The sequence below is a fragment of the Malus domestica genome, chromosome 05 (genome assembly GCF_042453785.1).
Source record: "Malus domestica chromosome 05, GDT2T_hap1".
NCBI lineage: Eukaryota > Viridiplantae > Streptophyta > Magnoliopsida > Rosales > Rosaceae > Malus > Malus domestica.
Genome location: NC_091665.1, coordinates 43,623,038 through 43,644,132, shown reverse-complemented (window position 1 = coordinate 43,644,132; position 21,095 = coordinate 43,623,038). Strand labels below are relative to the sequence as shown.

At 36.4% G+C, this 21,095-nt stretch overlaps 1 protein-coding gene and 1 long non-coding RNA gene across 3 annotated transcripts; both read right to left on the bottom strand.

Annotated features, from left to right (window-relative positions):
• Positions 1-16,171: 16,171 nt before the first annotated feature.
• On the bottom strand, positions 16,172-18,195 carry LOC103434753 (uncharacterized). Of its 2 annotated transcripts, none has more exons than XR_003773912.2 (4): positions 17,909-18,195; positions 17,739-17,807; positions 17,111-17,170; positions 16,172-16,358 (listed from the first exon to the last, which is right to left on the bottom strand). It is a non-coding gene; the product is annotated as an uncharacterized lncRNA (long non-coding RNA). The 2 variants fall into 2 exon arrangements; XR_529322.4 differs by having other exon boundaries at positions 17,760-17,807; positions 17,909-18,157.
• A 306-nt stretch (positions 18,196-18,501) lies between these two features.
• LOC103434754 (polyphenol oxidase latent form, chloroplastic) lies at positions 18,502-20,685 on the bottom strand. The gene has a single exon (XM_008373108.4). The coding sequence runs from the start codon at positions 20,468-20,470 to the stop codon at positions 18,707-18,709; it is 1,764 nt and encodes a 587-aa protein (XP_008371330.3). The 5' UTR covers positions 20,471-20,685; the 3' UTR covers positions 18,502-18,706.
• Between the last annotated feature and the right edge of the window lie 410 nt (positions 20,686-21,095).

The window sequence follows — 21,095 nt, the reverse complement described above, 5'->3', positions numbered from 1 at the left end:
TTATGAGCAAGATTTGTCAGGATACGATGAAAAAGTTTCACGTAGCGAGAGACTAAATCATGCAAGAGCTTATAAACAGTTTGATTACTTTTTATATTGTCAATTAGTTTTATGGTGGAACCTTAATTGTTTTCATCGTATTAAAGCAGGTTGGTCCATGTATGAAGTTTGATGGCCACACCTACCCCATGTCATTCAATTTATGTTCATATGTTAAGCCTGAATATTCACCACATAAGGGAGCGTGTGAGAATATGAGGACAAAGTCCCACATCAGTGATTAACCAAATCATGAAACAGCTTATGAAGAGTTAGACTACTCTCCATATTAGTCCACATTTGAAGTCCAATGACCACACTTGTTCCACGTCACCAAATTTGTATTGTCTACGTGTTAGGTTTTAAAATTCATCAAGTGCGAGAAGAGTGTGAGAATGTAAAGACAAAATCTCACATCGATGAGAAATCAAATCATACAAGAGCTTATAAAGAATGAAGTTTTAATGAAAAACCCGCGGTACTGTTCACTTTAACGAAAAACCACATTTTTACACTAAAAAGTCAAACCTTGTACTTTTCATTTTACCCTTTATTATGTCCTTATCTTTAAAATTCAAAGTTTTCAAAAACCCTTTTCATTAATTTTCCTTATAAAGAAGTGAACTACTCATTATTTACCAATTAATTTTACAATTGCACCTCAAGTTTATTTAAGGTCACCACCTTACTAAAGAGACTATTCACTTTTGAAACACACGAATAAATAATATATAGCACATTTTTCTTCGTCGATAAGGAACTTTACATGAAAAAGAGAGGTTCCAGATTAGCTGACTCTGTTCACCAAAAAAATAAAAGATTAGCTGACTCTATGCCTCTATTTTGATATTATCTTTCATCAATTATTGGTGATAGTAAATTAGTAATAGCTAAGCCACGTGGAACACGAGTGGTGACTTCCTTATTTAAAGGGTATTTAGCCTTTTTAATCTTTAGTCCTTAGTAGTTTAATATCTAGGGGGTTAGTTACGTTGATTTTAAAATATTTTTAAAATGATTAAAAACGCTTTTAAATAAAATATTTTTTGGTTTCAAAAGCACTTAAAGTGCTTACTATAAGAACCACCAATTATATGCTTATTTCATAAAACAATTTAAATGTTTTTTTTTTCTTCAGAATTTACTTGCATTTTTACTAAGCATTGGTTCCAAAATCATTTTTATCAAAAGCACTTTCAGTCATTTTAAAAGTACTTTCAACGAGCTCTATAATTCTTTCCAGTTTGAATAGGATTAGATATAGTGTCCCATTCTATTTTGGATTATGATTTCTTTACTATAATAAGTTTACCTTCATGCGGTCATTAGGTTTTAGGCTTTATAAAATTCGCTTGTAATTCAGATTAACAAATAATGAAGAGTTTAATAGAAAAGCTATGCCTTCCAGAGATTAAAATTCTAGCCCTGAGATGGGATAGATGCCAAAATTCTTGGTGAAAGGTCAATGACGGGTGAGAGACCCCTGGAGCGATTCCAGTTATCCTTTTATTATAATTTTTGCTTATGCTAAGCTATTAAATTTTTGCTGCCGGCCAACTATGCCCTACATTACTAAGTCAGAAATCATGCGCATATGGACTCTCCCATAATTTGTTCAAATTATGAAATTTTCTTATTCTCATTTGGTTGTATTGTATAAGTGATTAACATATGTATTTTTCGTTTTTTATACAGTAGATGAAAAAAATATATGGGATATTTAAGTTTATACACCATGTTAAAAACATTAGTTCTAACACAAGAAGTCCAAACTAATTTTTCTTTTTTTTTTTTGTTGACAGAAAGAAGATATTCGATATTCATTTCAAACAACATAGAACAAGTACAGTTTGAGAACAAACTGAGGATAGTGTGCACAGTGGGCCTCAATAAAACTTTGCCGAAGCTTTCAACTCGGTCAAAGAAAAAAGAGTGTCCTGCACGACGAAAGGACGCACCTCAAATGTCAATACATAAGCAAATTACAAAATATCCCTAAGCAAATCAGGGGGATCTTCCGCCCACAAACTTGTTAGTATTCAACCATTGCTGTGTAGTGAGCGTCAACCCTATGACAAAGCATGCAACCATGACTTCCACATGCTGTGAAACCAGCCTGAACCATCAGCTGAAAATGTATCCAACAAAGTGGATTAGTTGGACCAAACAACCACTTACCTATGCCCGTAGAACTACAAACACAAGATCAAGGTAACTTGACACCAATCGCCGTACACGAACATCGTGCAAACTCTCTCCTAGTGAAACCTAAGAAGACCTAATTTAAGTGTCATACAAACACTGCAATTTAATTTTTGTTATAAATTTATAAGATTGATCGGATCCAAAAGCGCAAACATCAATAACTACCGCACATAAAACGGACACATGAAAAAAATGCTAAATGAAACTCTTTCTGCTCAAAGAGTAATATACAATAACAATATTCCAAAAGCACATAGGGTATTACTAGTTATCTAAAAACTATAATAAAATTGGAGAGTTTTTCCTCTTTCTTCTTCGTTGCTTCCATGGAAGCAAGAATCTCATCGACTGATGACAAATTTCGATTGTAAAAAAAGTAAAATGAAATGTTGTTTGTTGATTGATATACAATCCACACATGTCCTCGTACAATTAGCTCCTTTTGCCTTTTCACCTTTAATTAAGTAATCAAAATTACCTTTAAATTTTTTTGGAAAAATGGAGGTTATCTTTTCGCATCTCAATCAATAACATTTGACCTTGGCCTCAGTCTTGTCCAAGAGAAGGAAGCTTTTGGAAAAGGATCTTTCTGAAGTAGGATTCTCTCGCATTATATTTTTATTTTTTCTAAGATTCTAGGGATTTTATGATCACGATCATTTAATTATATATCGTGTGATTATTTTTTGTTAAGTACTGTTTACATTTAATTTTTAATTGTAAAATAATTTTTTACTACAAGATTTACAATGGATCTTGATCACAGAATCCTTAAAATCTCCAGAAAAAAGAATCCGTCGATGATCTTTTTCCGAAGTTTTTGCCCAATCAAACATATGTGTGGAAGATAATGAATAGTAAACCCGCAACTGTAGGTTATGAAATCACATCTCTACGTGGATAGTTTGAGAAACTGCATGCATATTCATGGTCACAATTTACAAAAGCTTTTACCAGTATCCATGAAAAGATGGAATCATGAAAGTGTGTGTTCCCTGTTTAATGGGTTGGAGCCCGACACCTCGAAGGACTCCTTACAGTAAATGGCGATAGCCCATGGTTGTCATTGCCACAAATGCCGAGAGATTTTTTTAGTGTAATCAATATATGAGATAGTATATCACGTGTTATTATACAAATGATGGGATATGTATGCTAAAATTTTTAATAACTTAAAAAAAAATTTCTCAAGACTGTAAAACTTAAGAACACAAAGATTTCACTTCAGTTGCATATCCTTGAATGTGTGGGATGCATGCATTTATAACCACTTACAGATTACAATCAGGGTTTGACTTAACCCTATTTACACGGAAGTTCAAAATTCAAAAGATACAAACTGAATCTACAAAGATTACAACCAGTTTCAGTTAGAAGAATAATTCAAAAGGAAGTCCTATAAACAAGGAGATAAGACTCTAAGCACAACACGACTCTTCAAGAAGTATTGGTTACCACCAACGGTTGACTTTGTCTAACAGCCCTAGGCCTGGCAAACGAGTCGTGTCAGTCGTGTTCGTGTCGTTTTTGTGTAACATCTGTTATCTTAACGGGTTGTGTCGTGTCACACCTGTTATCTTAACGGGTCCTTAACAGGTCAGGTCACTTTACCCAACGGGTAAAATGACCCGACCCGTTATGACCCGTTAAGAAAAATATTTTTTTTTCTTAAATTTGCACATGCCACACATTGTTACATAAATATTACTTCAAAACATTAAAACACATTTGTCGTTTAAGTATTACATCTACACTAAAAAATAAGAGCCTCATAAAAAATACATTCATACACTACTAATCTATTACAAATATTAAATGTGCAAGGATATGCAAAATGAAAGCATTTTTGTTTTCAAGGTTGTGAAATCTTTCTCAAAAGTTTAAACCTTGCCAATGGAACTAAAAGCTTAATGAAAGTGACCCATTAGAGTGTTTATTCGTACTTTCATTAAGTATAATATAAGATTTTATGGTATCCACTAGTGTAAATATTTTAAATTGAAGATCGAATTCATTCATTGTATTCATATAGGGTCAAGGAGTGTAGTTGTAAAAAATCATCAAAATCGGAGTTAAAATAACCGTTAAATTGTGATTTTTCGTTTATAACCGTCGAAAAGTTTTATCCCTTTACTTAATCTTTAAATGTTTGTTTTTTGCAATTTTTGGCGTATGCGATCTCGAAGCATATACAAACAAGTATGACGATTAGATCGTTGAAACTAGTTTCATAGAATGCGTATCTCATCAAAACAATAGATTCACTAACACTTAAGAGTTTATTCTTACTTTCATTAAGTATAACATAAGATTTTGTGGTATCCACTAGTGTAAATATTTTAAATTGAAGATCAAATTCATTCATTGTATTCATATAGGGTCAAGGAGTGTAGCTGTAAAAAATCATCAAAATCGGAGTTAAAATAACCGTTAAATCGTGATTTTTCGTTTATAACCGTCGAAATGTTTTGTCTCGTTACTTGATCTCTGAATGTTTGTTTTTTTCAATTTTTGGCATATGAAATCTCGAAGTATATGCAAACATGTTTGACGGTTGGATCGTTGAAACTAGTTTCGTAGAATGTGTATCCTATCAAAACAATAGATTCACTAACACTTAAAGATTTTATTCATACTTCATCAAGTAAGATTTTGTGGTATCCACTAGTGTAAATATTTTAAATTGAAGATCGAATTCATTCATTGTATTTATATAGGGCCAAGGAGTGTAGCTGTAAAAAATTATCAAAATCGGAGTTAAAATAACCGTTAAATCGTGATTTTTCATTTATAACCGTCGAAACGTTTTGTCCCGTTACTTGATCTCTGAATGTTTGTTTTTTGCAATTTTTGGCATATGCGATCTCGAAGCATATACAAACAAGTTTGACGGTTGGATCGTTGAAACTAGTTTCACAAAATGCGTATCTCATCAAAACAATATATTCACTAACACTTGAGAGTTTATTAATATTTTCATTAAGCATAACATAAGATTTTGTGGTATCCACTAGTGTAAATATTTTAAATTGAAGATCGAATTCATTCATTGTATTCATATTGGGTCAAGGAGTGTAGCTGAAAAAAATTATCAAAATCGGAGTTAAAATAATCGTTAAATCATGATTTTTCGTTTATAACCGTCGAAAAGTTTTGTCCTGTTACCTGATCTCTGAATGTTTGTTTTTTTCAATTTTTGGCGTATGCGATCTCAAAGTATATACAAACATGTTTGACGGTTGGATCATTGAAACTAGTTTCGTAGAATGCGTATCTCATCAAAACAATAGATTCACTAACACTTAAGAGTTTATTCATACTTTCATCAAGTATAACATAAGATTTTGTGGTATCCCCTAGTGTAAATATTTTAAATTGAAGATCGAATTCATTCATTGTATTCATATAGGGTCAAGGAGTGTAGATGTAAAAAATCATCAAAATCGGAGTTAAAATAACCGTTAAATCGTGATTTTTCGTTTATAACCGTCGAAAAGTTTTGTCCCGTTACTTGATCTCTGAATGTTTGTTTTTTTCAATTTTTGGCGTATACGATCTCGAAGCATATACAAACAAGTTTGACGGTTGGATCGTTGAAACTAGTTTCACAAAATGCGTATCTCATCAAAACAATAAATTCACTAACACTTGAGAGTTTATTCATATTTTCATTAAGTATAACATAAGATTTGTGGTATCCACTAGTGTAAATATTTTAAATTGAAGATTGAATTCATTCATTGTATTCATACAGGGTCAAGGAGTGTAGCTGTAAAAAATTATCAAAATTGGAGTTAAAATAACCGTTAAATCGTGATTTTTCGTTTATAACCGTTGAAAGGTTTTGTCTCGTTACTTGATCTCTGAATGTTTGTTTTTTGCAATTTTTGGTGTATGCGATCTCGAAGTATATACAAACATGTTTGACGGTTGGATCGTTGAAATTAGTTTCGTAGAATGCGTATCCCATCAAAACAATAGATTCACTAACACTTAAGAGTTTATTCATACTTTCATCAAGTATAACATAAGATTTTATGGTATCCCCTAGTGTAAATATTTTAAATTGAAGATCGAATTCATTCATTGTATTCACATAGGGTAAAGGAGTGTAGCTGTAAAAAATCATCAAAATCGGAGTTAAAATAACCGTTAAATCGTGATTTTTCATTTATAACCGTCGAAAGGTTTTGTCCCGTTACTTGATATGTGAATGTTTTTTTTTTGTAATTTTTTGCTGATGCGATCTCGAAGCATATACAAACAAGTTTGACGGTTTGATCGTTGAAATTAGTTTCTTATAATTCGTATCCCATGAAGTTCAATGGTGTGTGTGTGTGTACATATATTTTATTTATTTATTAAGTAGATTTAAATCTATTTATTTTGTATGTATAATTATTATAGTTTTTAGGGGTATAAAATTTAATTTAAAATTTAATATATATATATATATATATATATATAAATATAACTATTATAGTTAATATTTTGGGGGTATAATTATTATAGTATATATAATTATTATAATTATTATAGTTAATTTAATATATATATATATAATTATTATAGTTTATAGGGTATAAAATTGTTAAATTAATATATATAATTATTATAGTATTTTTTTAGGGTTATAAAATTATTAAATTAATATTCTGCTTATCGTGTATCGTGTTACCCACGTGTATACCCGAACCAACCCGTTATCTTAACAGGTGCTTATCGGGTTACCCGATAACGACCCGTTTCGTTATCGTGTCAACCCAAACACCTGTTAATTTCGTGTCGTGTCGTGTCAGGAATTGCCAGGCCTAAACAGCCCCCCGCAAGCTGACTGGGGGTGGAAGAACAGGAAGCTTGGATACCAGTAACTTGAAGCGTGACGATGACAGTCCTTTGGTAAACAGATCAGCTAGCTGATCTTAAGAACAAATGTAATTGACTATTAATTCAGCACGAACAACCTTTTCCCGAACATAATGATAATCAACCTCAAGATGTCTTGTGCGCGAATGGAAAACAGGATTGGAGGCAAGTGCAATGGAAGAAACATTGTCACACCAAATCGTTGGTTGACAAAGATGCAAATGTATATCCTTAAAAAAAGATCGAAGCCACGATAACTCAGCTGCAGTATAAGTCAACTGTCTGTACTCAGCCTCTGCAATAGACCTAGACACTATCTTCTGTTTCTTTGAACTCCAGGAAACAAGATTGGGACCCAAATAAATGCAGTAGCCACCTGTGGAATGTCTGGTATCTGGATTACCAGCATAATCAGCATCAGAAAACGCAAACAGCCTAGCATTTCCAGGTTTGTAGAGAAGTCCATGAGTATGTGTGGCTTTCAAGTAACGAATAATACGTTTGACAGCCTTCTAGTGAGCAAGTTTGGGTGCATGCATAAACTGGCATACTTGATTAACCGAGTTGGATAAATCAGGATGAGTAATAGTAATGTACTACAATGCTCCAATAACACTATGATAGTGTGTTGGATTTTCATATGCCTCACCATCATACGCATTTAGCTTATGGCCACAGGAAACTGGAGTTGATATAGGCTTTAGCTTCAATGAACTTTATGCGTGTGAGAAGATCCAAAGCATACTTGGATTGACTGAGATGCATGCAATTCCCAAAATACTTCAGTTCAACACCCAAAAAATAGTGGAATGGTCCTAAATCTTTCATGGAAAACAAGGTTCGTAGCTTGGTAATACTATTCCCAGTCAGTAGAATATCATCGACATAGATTAATAAGATGAGATACACACCTTTCTGATTAAATACAAAGAGACTGTAATCACATGTTAATTCTTGAAAGCCAAGTTGAAGCAAAAATTCTGAAAAATGTTGAAACCAAGCCCTAGGAGCTTGCTTTAACTCGTAAATGGAACGTTGCAGTTTGCAAACATAGTGAGGAAACTGCTTGTCAACAAACCCTGCAGGCTGTCTCATGTATACTTCTTCACTTAAATATCCATGCAGAAATGCATTCTGCACATCAAGCTGTCGAACATGCTAATTTTTCGATACTGCAAAACTTAGAACAAGTCTTATGGTACTGTGTTTAAGAACAGGACTGAAGGTCTCGGTGTATTCCACACCAGGTTGTTGATGGAAACCATTTGCAACCAAATGTGCTTTATGTCTTTCAATGGTACCATCGACATTCCTCCTTATTTTGAACACCCACTTGTTGGGCAAAAGATTCATGTTTGGCCGGTATGGAACCAAGCTCCATGTTCCACAATACTTCAAGGCATTAAACTATTGGATCATAGCATGTCTCCATTCTGGATATTTAACTGCCTGAGTAAAACAAGTAGGCTCAACAGGAACATCATTAATAGCCACATGCATAGCATACTTAGGGTTTGGTTTGTGTATTCCGGACTTGGAATGTGTGGTCATAGAGTGTGGTGGTTCAATAGGAGCCACGTAAGGCATTGGCATGAGGTCTTGAATTACTGTAGCTTGCTCATTCAACACTGGAGATGAACGTACAATACTAGGCTGTAAAGTCACATGGGTGTTGTCAGGTTGAATTGGTGAAGGAGTAGGATGAGGTGAGGTCATATGGGTGTTGTCGGTTTGAATAGGTGAAGGTGAAGAATTAGGTTGGGTTACATGTGGGGTGTCAGTTTGACTAGGTGAAGATGTAGGATTAGGTTGGGTCACTATTCGATGTGGGATGGCAGATGTGGTTGAAATTTATGGTGGAAGGATAGTGAGTGTTTGTATGGGAGTAGGTATCGTGGTCAAAGAAGGAGATGTGTGTAAAGGAAAATTAAATAAGAGATCTGGTTAAGAAGAAGTACCATGTGTTTGAACGCTTTCAGAAAAAGATGTGAGTCCTTGAAAAGGATAAAAGTCCTTATTGAACAGGACATGGCGAGACAAATAAACTCGTTTCGTGGACAAATTCATACATTTATAGCCTTGATAAGTCAATGAATAACGTAAGAAAACACATGATTTGCATTTTTGTTGAAGTTTATTTTGTGTATAAGGCATCAACCACGGAAAACATTGACAACCAAAAATTTTTAGGATATCATAGTTTGGTGGTTTATGAAATAACTTCTCATAAGGTGATTTGTTAGACAACAAACAGGTTGGTAACCTATTTATCAAATATGTTGTCGTACAACAAGCATCAAACCAAAACTTAGTAGGTATGTATGACTGAGAAAGCATCACAATACTAGTTTCAACAATGTGTCGGTTTTTACGCTCCGCAAGTCCATTTTGTTCTGGATGTTTAGGGTACGAAAATCTTTGAGAAATCCCATGAAGTGCTAAAAACTTTTGAAAGGCAATTCTTTTGTATTCACCACCTTCATCACATTGAATGGCTTTAATTTTTAAATTGAACATATTTTCAACTTTGGCCTTAAACTAGATAAATATTTCAAAGACTTGAGATTTATTTTTCATGGGAAAAATCCAAGAATATCTTGAGTAATCATCAACAAGCAGGACATAATAACGAAAACCTTCATTGGAAATAATTGGAGAACACCAAACATCAGAATGTAGAAGCTGCAAAAGACAATTGGAAACAGACACTGACACTTTGAAAGGCAACTTGGTGCTCTTTCCTAATGGACAAGACTGACAAAAGGTGACATTGGAGGTACCATGAACTGGAACCAATTTATTTGCAATTAAAAACTTTATTGTTGAACTGGCAGGATGACCAAGACGTGCAATTTTTGAACAGAAACTCGAACCCCTACAAAGACTTTAACTTGATTTGGAAGTTGTCAACCGCCACCTGAAAACGGGTATAAGCCGTTCTCATATCTCCCTTGAAAAAGCGTCATCCGGGTCTTGAGGTCCTTTACAAGGAAAAAATGTGGGAAGATTAATAAATAGCAGTCATTGTCTAATGTAAACTTGTGGGCAGAAATGATGCTAGTTGAGGCTTTAGGGCAGTGTAGGATGTCTTGTAAATTAAATGAGCAAGCATCAATATTAATTTTATTAGAACCATAATGTGCAATCAAAATACCAAAGTCTTTACCTGCACCACCAACACTATCATTACCATTATACTTCTTCGGGTTTACCAGGTTTTGCAGATTCGGAGTGATGTGCGCATTGGCTCCTATGTCCAGTAACCAATTGCCATTTTTTTGTTTATTGAGAGTAGTAGGAAACGATACCATGGCAGAGAGACGCTTGGTAAGAATGCGGCCTTCAAAAGCAGCGTTTATTCGTTGATAGCAATCCAGAGCTGGATGACCAGGTTTGCCACATATCTGGCAGATAATATGCTCACCAGTAGAAGCACATCGTTCCCCATTTCCAGAAGCATAGCGTTGATTGTTGTTATTACGAGGGTTGAATCCTCGTTGATTCGACGTTCCACCACGATTGAAAGGAGAAGCACTGCGCCCAACACCACGACCTTCACCTCGTCTTCTTGCAGCAACAAAGGCCGTAACAGAAGCTTGTTCCACCATAGGAGCAGCATGCTCCAACATTCTTCTTTCAATGGTTAACAATAACACCTCAAGAGTCAGATACGTGATAGGTGTATCATAAGCTTGAGCAACACTGACTGTCATCTCGAAAGCTGGTCCAAGATTGTTCAACACAATCTGTACTAATTCATCGTCACTCACAGGTTGCCCAGCTAGGGCAAGGTTGTCAACAATCACATTCATGCGATCCAAATAGTCGGCTACCAAAAGATCACTATTCTTTGTCTGCAACAATTCATTCCTCAAAAATAAAATCCTATTTTGTGAAAAAGAAGCATACCGCTGCTCGAGCGCTTCCCAGGTTGCTCTAGCACTTCGCTTGCTAGCCACAACAGACAAAACTGATGCAGTAAGTGAGCCATTGATCCAACTTATGATCATTTAATCCTGCTGCATCCAGAAGGTATAGGCAGGATTAACAGTTGCCACACCAGGCATGTGCTTCGAGGGACACACCAGAGTGCCATCAACATACCCCATTAAATCTCGACTCTTGAGAATAAGAAAGATTTGGGCCAACCACAGTGGGTAGTTGGTCTTGTCTAGCTTAATGTTTACCACGTCATGGAGGAAAAGGGATAGGTGGGATTGTTTGGGGAAACGGGATTGAATGGTTGAGAAGAAGCACCATTGTTTTCAGCCATTGGAAGCGAGGAAAAACAAATATGGATCGTTGTCGTTAGACAGTAAGGCTCAATACCATGTAAAACTTAATAACACAGAGATTTCACTTCAATTGCATATCCTTGAATGTGTGGGATGCATGTACTTATAACCACTTACAGATTACGATCAGGGTTTGAATTAACCCTACTTACACAAAAGTTCAAAATTCAAAAGATACTGGTTTGGTATTGCTGTGCTTTGAAAAAAAGCTGCTGTGAGAATAAGCGGCTGTGCTGTGAGAATAAGCGGCTGTGAAATAAATCAGCAGAGTGTTTGGTAAGCTTTTTTGTAAAAGTGCTTTTGGAAAAAAAAAACAGTCTGATAGTGGAGCTTTTCATTAAAGGAGCACTGTAGTTATATGTGCTTTGAAAAAAAACCAGTTTTCCAAAGCTACAAATTGCAGCTTCAGCTTTTTCCTTTGATTTCAGCTTATTCTCACAGCAGCTTCCAAAATAAGCCCTTTTTTTTAAGTTTACCAAACACCAAAAACACTCCCAGCTTTTTTTCATAGGAGCTTTTTTTAAAATCACCTCAACCCCAAACTGGGGCTAAATCTACAAAGATAACAACCAGTTTCAGTTAGAAGAATAATTTAAAAAGGAAGTCCTATAAACAAGGAGATAAGACTCCTAAGCACAGCACGACTCTTCAAGAAGTGTTGGTTACCACCAACGGTTGACTTCGTCTAACAAAGACTTCAATTAAAATACGTGGTGTACCACTTGTGTTCTTGTTACAATTAAAAATTTCTCCACAAATGCCCTTCGTAGCTTTATGTAATTATCAGACACGGTTTATAGGTATAAGCTGAAAAAACCTATGATCATTTAGGAACCGGACCCCCTCCTGAGCATGGGGACCGGAGCATGCTGAGCAACCTATTCGGATTCGGGTCTTTGAAATTTGATTCAACAGCTACAAGTAGAGGGTTCCTCTAAAAATTATAATAATTGCAAGTTGTAACTATTAGATCAAATTTCAAGAATCCGGATGGGTTGCTCAGCAGGCTCCGGTCCTCATGCTCTAGAGGGGATCTGGTTTCGATCATTTATCCTTGATTTACCAAGCAAGGACAAGCGATATAGCTATTCAATGTTGACTATATATTGCATATTGTATGAATATAACGTACTGGTCACATCAGAACACACTATTGACTATACATTTGCTCATTCATCAAATAAAATATGATTTTTTTTTCAAGGGATAGAATCATAGGAAAACTAACGAAAAATCCAAAAAACTTCTCTTTTAACGAAAAGTCATTTTTAAAGGTATAGTGAATAGTGCCAGTTAAAGGTAAAAATGTGGTTTTTCATTAAAAATGAACAGTACTGGGAGTGTTTTGTTAAAACTCCCTAGAATCATATGTTTGGGTTAAATAATTATTAGTTAAGAAAAACATGAAATTAAATTAATTATTAATTAACTCATGTAGTCATGTTTGTATAAAGGGAAATTCTAAGTGATTTTTTTAAAAGTGGGACTTTCAGCGATTTTGCTTATTGTTTAACATCAATTCTTGTAAGAACATTTTAAAACACTGTGCAAAAAACATAAAGTGACAGAGAGAAATGCTAAGTGACTTTTTTAAAAGTAGGACTCTTCGCGACTTTGCTTATTGTTTAACGTCAATTCTTGTAAGAACACTTTAAAACACTGTGCAAAAAACATAAAGTGACAGACATAAAGAGTTCTACTTTTAAGAGAATCTCCTTAGAATTTTTCTAGACTAATTATAGTGATCTTAAACTTTTAAGAATAGAAGATTGAGGTTAAGACTTCGAAAAAAAGTTTTTTTTAGATTCACATTTTTAATTATTCTACACTAGACGCCAACAACATAGAAGCTAAGATCATCTCTAACCCTGACCTAAAACCTAAAAATATTTAGCCTAGAAAATTTAGGTTTTAGCCAAAAAACAGCTTTTCTGCTCCAACCATTTTGGCCTAAAATTTTAGCCCGAGATTATCAAAGAATGAATTCAGGCTAATTTTTTTTTAAATTAACTATTTTAAAAAAAATTATGTAGACCATCCTAAATTAATTTTATGAACATTTTAACCTAAAAATATTTAAATTCCAATAAATTTTGAAAAATCACTAAATCAATACATGAAAATCATGATGAACCACATAAACTTAATACAAACGACCATTAATAAACCACATAAACTTCAAAAAAAAAAACAATTAATAAACCACATAAACTTAACACAATCGAAAACTCATAAACTACATATACTTAATAATGATATCCACCATTTTGACTTGGTGATGGACTTGGGTGATAGTCTTGAGATGAAATCATCATCTTGAAATATACTCCTTGTGTCATTCCTTCATAAAATGTCCTTTTGCTTACCATGTAAGTATTTCTTCCTCTCTGGAGTGTGTTTGTCGAGGTCCTCCATCATCAAATTAATTTCGAACCTTTCTTGCTCCCTATCCCCTTCTTCCTTCATGGCCAAACACATTTGGGCTGATTCTTCTTGCCGAGAGATATAATTTTTGTTCATTCTTGCAATTTCGCTAGCAAATTGTGCACATATTGCATCTTGGGACTTCCCTTTTCTCTTTGCTTCTTTTTGCTTATCTCTACCCGGTGGCCTTACAAAAGAAGAAGTTAGGGTCATTTGTTCGACACCTTCATTGTTGGCAAAATTCACACCTTCATTGACATCATTTGGGGGTGGGGCTTCACTATGAAATAATCTTCCACATTGTTGGTTCGCATCGGTTCGCCACCTCGGACAATCCTTAAGGATGTTCCAAGCATGATGCAACTTAAAAGCTTGATTTTTTGGTGTAGTTCTTGTCTTGTAAATTGCCATTGCTTTGTCACCCTATGCAACAAATACATAAAAACAATTAGTTGCTAAATACTATTATGTACATGACAACTAAAATATCAACAAAGAAACTCACAATTTCTGAGGCACCCATTCCACTAGGCATGTCAACCGTGGCTCTCTCCAAGCTTCCCTTCCACAAAGTGCATGCTTTGTTGATAATCTTCCACCAATCATAAACACCACCAACTTCCCTTCGACCGGCATTGGAGTTTTCATGGAACTTATCAACGTTTTTACCCCACAAAACGTTTCTATTTTGATTTGTGCCGACGACACCATTTTCGCTAACAGAAATTCATGCCAAACATAAAGCAATATCTTCGTCAAAGGTCCAATTATGACCTCTAACATACTCTTTTGCCATCTTGAAAAATTTGGAAATGAGAAGAAATGGTAGAAAGAAAAATTGGAAGAATTGTAGGAGAAAAGTGAGTTTTGTGTGGATGTTTAAACAAATACATAAGTATTTATAAAGTTTTTGGTTGAATTTTAAGTTAAATAATTTTTTTTAAATTATTTTAGCCATTGGATTTAAATTTGGACCATTAGATCTTTTTTTTACTGTTAGATTTGATTATATTCGATCTAAGTCGTTGGATTCAACAAATATATCAATATAAAACTAAAAAAAAATAATTTGAACCTGGACCATTGGATTAACCAACGACCCATTTAAATTGGGCTATTGGATGAAGAAAAGTAGTCGTTGGGCTACTTATTGGTCTGACACCCGGAGGAACAACCCCACGTGGGTTTGTCACCCCACAACAAATGCCTAGCGCGTTCAGCGCGTAGGCGAGTTCGATTTGGGCAGTGGGTTTCATAGCCCCGGTTTCAATCTCAGTTGGTGGGGCCCATTTTGTTTTGTGGTCTAAAATTGGGCCGGTATTTGACCCGCATATCAGTTTTAGGTTTTAGGTTAATTTTAGGTCATGGGTTGGAATGAATTTTGGGGGGAAAAAAAGAGAAAGGATCCTTGTCGGATTCTCTTTGTAAAGATCTTGAAAATTCTCAAATCATATTCGTTCATCATATATTGTGCGGTCAGAAATTATTGTAAATTTTTTTATTTAAAATTGAATATGAACAGTACCTGACGAAAATTGATCCCACGATGCAAGATGAATGGATGTGATTGGAAGATCCTTGGGATCCACTCTCATAATCTTGGTGGTCACTAGCTAATACAATAGTAATTTTGTACCCTTTGACAAAATGACAACCATATCCCTATTTTTCCTATTTTACCCTCTTTTTATACTTATTTTTTCAATTTTACCCTCTCTTTTGATACATAATATTTACATAAAGAGGACAAATCAGTAATTATGTAATATTAATAAAATATACACTTATTAAGAGAAATTGTTCACATTCACAAAATGTGTGCTCTCTGCTAGTCAACAATAATAGCAACGTAGTGTACTAGTTTTATAAACAATTTTACACAATTAGAATTCGTTGGGGCATGTTTGGTATTCAATTTGAATCCAACTTTTTAAACTCAAAATCAGTTTTCAAGTTTTAAGTGTTAAAAACTTGTTTGACATGAACCTTTTCAAAAACTAGACTCAAAACTAACTTAAGAATTAGCCTATGTCATAAAAACACCAAAAGTGTGTTTTTAGAGTTTTTAATTTTAAAGATCACTATTTCTCTCTTCCCTTTTCTCTCGCACCTAATCCCTTATCTTTTATCTCTATCATTGCTCTCACTCCTCCAATTTTCTTACTCCTTCGATCATCTCATATTTCTCTCTCTCTCTCTCTCTCTTCTGATCCACTCTCCTTTCTGACATGCCCCGACCCTGATATTCCCCAAATACCAGGATAGATACGTGATGGCCGACACCCAAGGGTGACGAAAGCCATTAATTGATACAAAAGCTAAGAATAAGAAATAAATAAGGGTTATGAATTTAAAATACAATGAATTAATAATTTAGGAACGTGTTCAGAGCATACAACTAAACCTAATCACTAAAAAGAATTAAGATAAAATTGAATGAATAAAGAAATGGGTCATACATCGAGAGGATTCAAAGATGCTGCTGCGGAAGTGTCTTGACGTCGGGATTAGGTGCCTTGATCCTAAGTCCTGAATGGGGACGCAAAACAAAGGTGAGGGGACCAAGTTCATATATACAATAATAATAAAACAGTTATCAACATACTAATCCCCAAAGTTTAATAGTGAAAACTACTAGCATAGTAAGTGAAGGATTTAATAAAAATCTTAGCATGCCAAAAATATCTCAAAAGTCATATCGCGGAAATCAAAACAGTAAACGTTTCATAGATCGTCTCGTAAGCGCGGTGTACTGCTAGAAAGATCACTGAACAAATATAACTCCCGGCCCAATGCCTGCTCCGTGGTCTCTGCTCCCGTAGCCAGAGATTACCAACTCCCGGCCCAATGCCTGCTCCATGTCCCTTAGCCCGTAGCTAGGGATTATTTCTCCTGGCCTAACTGCCAACACCAGATCCTCGCCCCATGCGGCATAGTGTCCACTAGGTACGCACAAATAGTTATGCCTCTAAAAAATAACCACTTCATAGTATAAAGTCAGCCATCGTCTATACTATAAATAGGGGTTTTGAAAATATGTTCTAGCATCCTATCGTCATCCATCAGATAGTCTACCAGTTCATGGTTTTTATAGAAAACACGATATATCAAAATATAGCTCAATATGGGCCAACAATTGATTCCTCACAAAAAACACGAGACGAAAATCAATATATTTAATAAACAAACTTCACATAAATCAAATCATAAACTCGTAGGCATGCTAATCATTTATGCAATTAAACTATAAAATCATGAAATTTTAGAAGGGGTCCACTCACAATACTTAGATGCCAAAAGCTGCGCCACAAGCGAAGATGGAAAAGTCATAATAATTGCCCCTAAATACAAAAATGTACAATAAATCAAACTATATAATAGCAATTGAATTTGGAAAAACAGACATTGGAAACGGATTCAGAACATCGAATTACCCTAAGAAGGGTCCTGGACAAAAACCCGAAATGTCAACATTGACCGGGGGTCAACGGTCAAACTAGGTCAAATGGGTTTTAGGCTTGAATCTGGATTAGGGTCTAGGCTTAGGTTAAAAAGGGTTATGACCTATTGGGTTTTGGTTTTGGATAGGTTAAGTACAAAAGGGGTGGTTTGGGCTTAAGCCCAAATCCACACACAACACACACTCACACACACACTCCCACATACTACACAAACACACACACACGCACTAACAGCCCAAAGGCCTCACAACCAAAAGGGTTGGGCTTGGCAGGGAAGGGCCAAAGGCCTTGGGTTTGGTGGGTCGCCGGACCCAATGGGAGAGAAAGCCGGAAATTCGGCCGGAAATCCACACCCATTTTAAATGGCCATAACTTTGTCAAAACTCCACAAAATTAAGTGATTCAAAAATGAAAGTTGTAGCCCTTGAAGAGACGAAGAGAATGGTACCTCACACGACGTCTAACTCACCATGGTTTAGCCGGAAAATGCCTCGAAAGCCTCGGAGGTCGCCGGAAACTGGGTAAGATTCAAATGAGTATAACTTCTTCAATACTCAACGAAATTGAGTGAAACAAAAAGGAAAGTTGTAGTTCTCAGCGAGATGAAGAGATTGATACCTTACACGCTGGCCAACTCACTGTAGTTTGTCCGGAAATGGCCTCGAAAGGGGCGGTGCTCGCCGAAAGGAAATTGCAGAGGTTGTGATGGTGATGTCCTCAGCAGATGGCGTGGCTGTGTGTTGCTCAGGGAAAAGGAGTTGCAGCAAGGGAGAGAGATGAGGTCCGAGAGAGAGACACAGGAGAGAGAACTGAGAGAGGAGAGAGGGAGACCGGAAAACACAAAAAAAGTAAAACAAGGTGGGCCCCACCGGCTCACCATTTAAGGCTTTAAAACAATTTTTAAATAAAAATGGGGTTAGGATGTTTCCTATTTCATTCTCTTCCCTTTCTTTCCTTCTCCCATTTTTCTCTCTACCCTCCTTCTTTTTTCTCTCTTTGAATTTACAAGTTCACATTATAGGATGAGTTTTTTTTTTCTTTAAAAACAATTACGAATTTCATACCAAAAAAGTTTTTGACTTTTAAACAAAAATTGTTCTTAGGACATGTTTTTAAGAAGTGTTTTGTACAATGATAAATTTTTTTTTTGAATAAGATACCAAACATACTCTTAATTTTTTGAGAACTCAATCATCAATAATTCTGGAAAATTATGATTAAACTCTACCATCAATTCTTTATTCAATAAATAAACACACCGAAACACAATAGTGCTTTTATTCACGAGGAACACCAACCGTTATCTGCCACATAAGCAGTAGATGAGCACATTACAGTCAAGATTACTTGGCTAGAAAAACACGATTAAGCCAACCCAACAACAACAAGAAGAACAACAATAACATTAAATAATACTTAGGTAGTATTAATGAGCTCAATGCTAAACCCTCCGATGGTGATTGGCCCCTTCCCAACTTTCGGCACCAAAGTCACCACCAAACTGCTGTCTGTCTCCGCATCCAACTCCTCCAACAAGCTCATAATGCTCAGTCGCAGGTTCGTCTTAATATTTTTCTTATGCTTATGCGGCACGTGAACAAAACTCCCAGCAAACTCCGACTTGTCTTTCCCAGCCAGCGATTCCGCGTCATCGTTCACATACACGTCGAACTTCACAGGCTCATTCCCGGCAAACTCAATCCCCTTAATCACCAGCACCTCGTCATGTGCCTTCTTCTGGGCAGCTGTCCGCTTCGTCGCAGACGGCCTTGTCACCTCGACGCTGATTGTATCCGACAATGTAGCAGGGAACGTTGTAGTAAGATCAGAAGATGAAACTGTGGCCTTTCTCTTATTCGTCGACTTACGAGCCGTCGGCTTCGACTTCAGCCATGGGATTGGGACTTTCTCGTCGTACACGTACCCGAGTTTTTTAGTGTCGAGCGAGTCCCGAACCTTGACGCGCACGAGATTCTTTTTCTCGTCGTAGAATAAGAACTCTGCGTCCAGCCAGTCGGTATTTTCTATGTCCGTACCTCCCAACTTATCTTTATATATAGACCACATGCGGTCCACGTTGGAATGGTGAGAGTAAAACAGCGGATCCCTCCCCGCAGAGTAAAAGGTCCCCATGTCCTCCCCGTTTGTCTGGGTTGGGTCGCCAACCCAAAGGTGAATATTGTTATGGGGAGTGGTCTCAATGTTTCCGGCGCCAGGATCTGGTTCGTCCCCTGCGCTATAGGGCTCTCCGTAGAATAGTCTGTGAGAAGTGGCCTTCGACACCATCTGCTGGTACATCGTTGTTAGGTTCTCTTTGATTCGTGTCGCGTCGTCGACGTCATCGTCGGTCCCGCCATAATTCAAGTCCAGGAGCTTCGGGGGCTGATGCGCTGTATTTCTGTTCTGGTCGTAGAGGGATGACGACGTATCGGTGAAAATCTCAGGAATGTACATGCCAGCTGGCGCGTCCCAGTTCCAGAAGGGGAGGGCGAAGGTTGGGTCCCCAATGAGCTCGCCCATGATTTTCTCGTAGAAGTAGAGGTACCAACGATGGAACGGGAAGAATAGCCAACAGAAGTGAACTTGGATCTCCAAATCTGAATATCCGACTTGTGGGTATCCACCGTCGCAGTAGGAGCAATGGACTTTGGCCTGTTGGACGAGACTGCGCGGGTCGTCATCTGGAAGTGCCCGCATCAGCTCGATGGCCTTTTTGTATTTAGCCAAGTATGCAGGGTTTTTTGCAACGTCCTGGGCAGCGATCCTTGTGCGGAGTGGGCCTCGGTCGGGGAGTTTGAAGTCGATGATGGTGGTCGTGATGGGTGGGCAACAATCGATGGTGGACCCGTCTGGCTTGTCGGCAGGGCCACATGTGGTCAGGTCTGGGGCGGATACCGGTGCTGCAAAAGCAAATGAGTTTCCTGCCGCACTGTAGAGACCCCCAGTGCCTAAACCTATCAGCATGTTCCTCCTGTCGAGTCTTGCTAAGCCCTGGTCTAGGTTATCATTGTCACCTTTTGTTGCTTTGCAGCGCACTCTGCCCGCAAGGCATTGTTTGGGTTTTCGTTGCAGTGGAGTCTGGGACTTGTTTGGGAATAAAGGAGAGCGGAAGAGGGTGGTTGTGGTGGTGGAGTGCAGGGCGGCCATTGTAGAAGTTGGTGGTAAGGGAGATGAAGTCATGGCTGAATTGGTTTTCCTTTTGCACTCTGCAATTCATAAGGAAATGGGAGTGTGATGTTTTTATAGTGGAAAATGGGGGACCTCACACTAAAAATGTGTATGCATAATTAATATTGGAGTAATGCTAGATTAAGTTTACAAATTAAAGGATGTGTTACCAATAATAAATAAGCATGTTTATCAACATTTAAATAATAATCCAATCATTAGTTTACATATTATGTTTACAAATTTAGTTTATATCTAAAGAACCCTTTATTTTATCTTCTATGGACTGATCAGTAAGAGAACTTTGAGTATCATTGGTAAGTTGTGATAGAAAATGGAAACATCGTAATTTGTGTGAAGAAACAAACATCATATTAAGGGACTAAAATTAATGTGTAATCTAACGTCAGATTTTTATTAAATTTTAATATTCTTTAAGAATTAAAGTTCAAAAACTTCTTTTAAAAATTATTAATACTAAGGAGAGGGGAGATTCGAAATTGTTTCATTAAGGGAGGAGATACTAAATCACATGCAATTATAGTCTAAATATATCATTTTCAAACATTTTTCTAAAGTATTTGATCCACTCTGATGTGCAGACCAGCTGGCCGTCACGAGGATGAAGAATAGTAGT